At 48.7% G+C, this 3,583-nt stretch overlaps 1 protein-coding gene across 4 annotated transcripts in view; it reads right to left on the bottom strand.

The window, feature by feature from the left end:
- Positions 1 to 3,410, bottom strand: part of HDHD5 (haloacid dehalogenase like hydrolase domain containing 5) — a 35,717-nt gene extending 32,307 nt beyond the window's left edge. For 2 of the 4 annotated variants that reach the window (XM_006085590.3, XM_023751296.1), the window contains exons 1-2: positions 3,282 to 3,410; positions 1,880 to 1,933 (exon numbers count right to left, since the gene is read on the bottom strand). In XM_006085590.3, the coding sequence (XP_006085652.1) occupies positions 1,880 to 1,933; positions 3,282 to 3,407 (180 nt within the window). In that variant the 5' untranslated portion in view covers positions 3,408 to 3,410. Of the gene's footprint in view, positions 1 to 1,879; positions 1,934 to 3,257 lie in introns of all 4 variants that reach the window. The other 2 variants (XM_006085591.3, XM_014453003.2) reach the window with 2 other exon arrangements.
- Between the last annotated feature and the right edge of the window lie 173 nt (positions 3,411 to 3,583).

The following is a 3,583-nucleotide window of genomic DNA, read 5'->3' on the forward strand; positions in this document are numbered from 1 at the left end:
CCCAGCTACCTGCCGCTTCGCATACTACTACATCATTCGGAGAATGTTAGACTGCTGTTTTCGGCCCATCCTGGTCAGAGCACATGCCTAATCGAGCCAAACCAGCAGTCCGACATCCTCCAAGGATCTTGGATTGGAGTGAGGGCGGCCAGGCTGAAGGCTCCACTGGGCAGCAATCCGTGCACGGGCCTCTAGTTGTCATAAAAAGTACCGTACATATATCACACAAAAACACTGCATAGTAAGTAACACGCCAGTTACATATATTAGAAAACTCAGCTTAGAAAGCTTAGTATTTTGCCTTAGGTCAAACAGCCAGTAAATGGTACAGGCAGGATTCAACTCAAATGCTAATACTCTTAAATTCTATGATATCAGAAAAATCACTCAGAGATATCTCAGGATGCCAGAATCAATATAATAATTATAAATGATGGCAATTATTCTTTTTTTTTTTTCCATTTCCAACCACCTTTATTAGACAAACTGACACACACACAAAATGTACATCTCATGGCAAAAAGTGAGGAACACACTACTCGCATACCTCTTGGTTTAAAAAGTACTATCATAATAGAAAATACAAAAGATCTGGCTTCACCAAAAAGTTTAATTATATGCCCTTCAAATAAGATGATCTTAAAAAGCTCTCAGTTGTTAGGACACACAGGTGCTGAAGAAGACAGTAAGCCTAAATACTGGCAAACAATATACGTTGGACGTAAGTAGAAACACTATCCAACGGAGGTGGTAGTAAACTGCAGGACTATGTCTAACAGGAAATAACAGGAATGATGATGGCATCAACTCAGGGAAAACAAGGACAAGAGGCCAGAGTGGTGGCACTTGAGATGCCTGGGCAATTAATTAGATTGAAAACCCACGGGGAAAGGTGGGGCAGCCAAGTGAGAAAGTGATTCAGAGGCAAAAAAGATGTAATGCACTAAGGCATTTTTGATATTATAACAGAAAGCGCTTTAGTTTACAAAGCGCCAACAGGAACTGGGACTGAGAAAACTGAGTCCCAAGAGACTGTCACCAAAGCCTTCCAGAATGAAAAGGAGTGGAGTTGAACTATGCCTCCGAGTAAGCCGGAACGGCTAGAGCGCGCAGAAGTTCAGCTCTAAGAGGTCCAGTCCCAGGACTAGCGAGCGACTGTCGTGAAAACGGAAAGATGGTCAAGATGGGGAGCGCCAGCGTGGTGCGGGAGCTCCAGAGGACAGGAAGGGACTCAGGTGGGAGGGGAAAACCACACCCTCCAGGGCAGAAACCTGAAGGGGGGAGGGGAACGAGCCCCCTGAGGCTGGGTGGGGCCGGGCCGACCGGCCCCGGGTAGGCAGGAAGCAGCGCGGGGCAACAGGATGGGGAGAGGAAGGAGGGCGCCCGGGCCTGGGCATACGGAGGACGCTTGAAGCCGACGAAGGAAAGCTGGGCCCGGTCCTCACGGGTGGGCACTGGGGGCAGGATAAAACGGGGCTGAAGAAAAGAAGACCTGAACCCAACGCTAAAAAGCGCGATGAAGGGCCTGGAACTGGGAAAGGAGAGAGAGAAGGTGCCAATTACCGCTGCTGTTCTCGCTGGACTCCGCACCCGCCGCTGCTGCCGCCGCCGCCGCCGCCGCCGCCGCCGCCGCCGCCGCCGCCGCCGCCGCCGCCCGGCAATTATTCTTTATACTTATGTCATTAGTTTGCAGTGCTTTTATCAATATGTTATCATTCTATGCTTCCAGCTTGGGTACTTTTAGCTCTGTGACACTGGTCAAGTCACTTAACTTCTTTGAATCTTAGCTGTTCCATATACAAAATGATTACAATAACATAGCTAACAAGAGCTAGAACTCTGGCACCAGACTGCTCTGGTTCCATATTCATCCTCTTACCAGCTGTGTGCCCTTGGGCAAGTCGCTTAACTCTCTGTGACTCAGTTCCTCCATCTGTAAAGTGGGAATAATAATAGTACTTACCTCATGGAGTTGCTATGAAAATTATATGGATTAATGATATAGTTGTGAAGTACTTAATGCCTGGCACAAAGTACTATTTTTTTTAAATAAGTACTTAACTTAAAATACATCAAAGGGTTACTGTGAAAGCATTATACAAATGTAAAATATTATCATTATTACATACAGAAATTGTGAACTTAGAAGGCAAAGTGGCTCAGGGGAAAGTCAGGGTGACAGATATAACTATCTGGCTGAGAGTCCTGGCATGGTAGTATATCAGGTGTTTGACATTTTAAAAAAGTTCTTCAAAACAAAGATAAAAATTATGGACAACAAATACATATCTATCAACAAGTGAATCTAAAAATCAAGTGAATAAAAAATCTGATGAACAGAATAAACTGGTGAATATAATAGAATCAGGGGCATAGAAAGGGAGTGGACTGACAATTCTCTGGGGGAAAGGGGTGTGGGGGGTGCGGGAAGAGACTGGACAAAAATCGTACACCTATGGATGAGGACAGTGGGGGGGGGGGGTAAGGGCAGAGGGTGGGGTGGGAACCGGTGGAGGGGAACTATGGGGGGAAAAAAAGAGGAACAACTGTAATAATCTGAACAATAAAGATTTAAAAGAAAAAAAAACTTGATTCGTAACTTCAGCTTCCTTACTAACACCAGAGTCATGCCTACTTCCAAGGTTGAGAATTAGATATCATTTAAGTACCTGGCACAAATTAGGGACTCTGCGCCAGTTTTCTTCTCCCAAACCCTCCCCCCACCTCCTGACCTAACAGCTACCTATTACATGCAGGCCCACAAGCCAATGGGAACAAAGTAAAAAGGCCCCATAAAAACCACATTCATCTCTGGCCTGTTCCCTTACAGGTGCAGCTCCGGAGGGGAGTCTAGCACGAGTCTCCAAATCTCTTTCAAATGCAGTTGAAAATCATAAAAGGTTCTCATCATGGAAATCAACGAGGAAGTGCATGAACCATACCCTGACCAGAAAAATGGGAAGGCAGAAAAGGCCGGGTAATTTGGGGGGCGAAGAGCAGCAAGAGGCCATGACACAATCTTGGTGCACGTTTTGGGTGTTTTGTTTATGCTCTAGCGGAGTAACTTTTCTCCCCGGCCAAAGACCGCCAAATCGCCTCGAGTCAGGGGGAGGCAGTGCGTGCAAGAAACACTGGTGCTTAAGGCAAGAACGAAACGCACTTGAAGTCAGTTGCCCAGGCACGGCCATTTCCCAGGAGGCCAGGAAGGCTGGAGCGGCTGGACCCGCGGCCTCCCATCCCGCAGCTCCCGGCCTCACCACTAGTCCTGCGGACCGGCTCACCTGCGCGGAGCCCACAGCGTAACCCTTTCCAGGGCAGCGGCCCCGGAACCCTGCGGCCGCGCACGCCACCCGCTGCCAGGGCCCAGGCGCCGCACGGACCGCGGCAAACAAACCAGGAACAGCCATCGGGCCACCACTTGCACGCACTACGCCTGTGCCGTGCAGCCAATCAGCGGCCGGGAGGCGCCCGAGCCCTCTCGGATTTGTAGTTCCCGCATGGTTGTCCCCGGCAGCAAGCTGGGGCTGCGAAACAGGCGCAAGGTCCTGCTCTTCCTAAACAAGACATGAATGTAACAAGCTGG

Source organism: Myotis lucifugus, unplaced genomic scaffold, assembly GCF_000147115.1.
Source record: "Myotis lucifugus unplaced genomic scaffold, Myoluc2.0 scaffold_19, whole genome shotgun sequence".
NCBI classification, from domain to species: Eukaryota; Metazoa; Chordata; class Mammalia; order Chiroptera; family Vespertilionidae; genus Myotis; species Myotis lucifugus.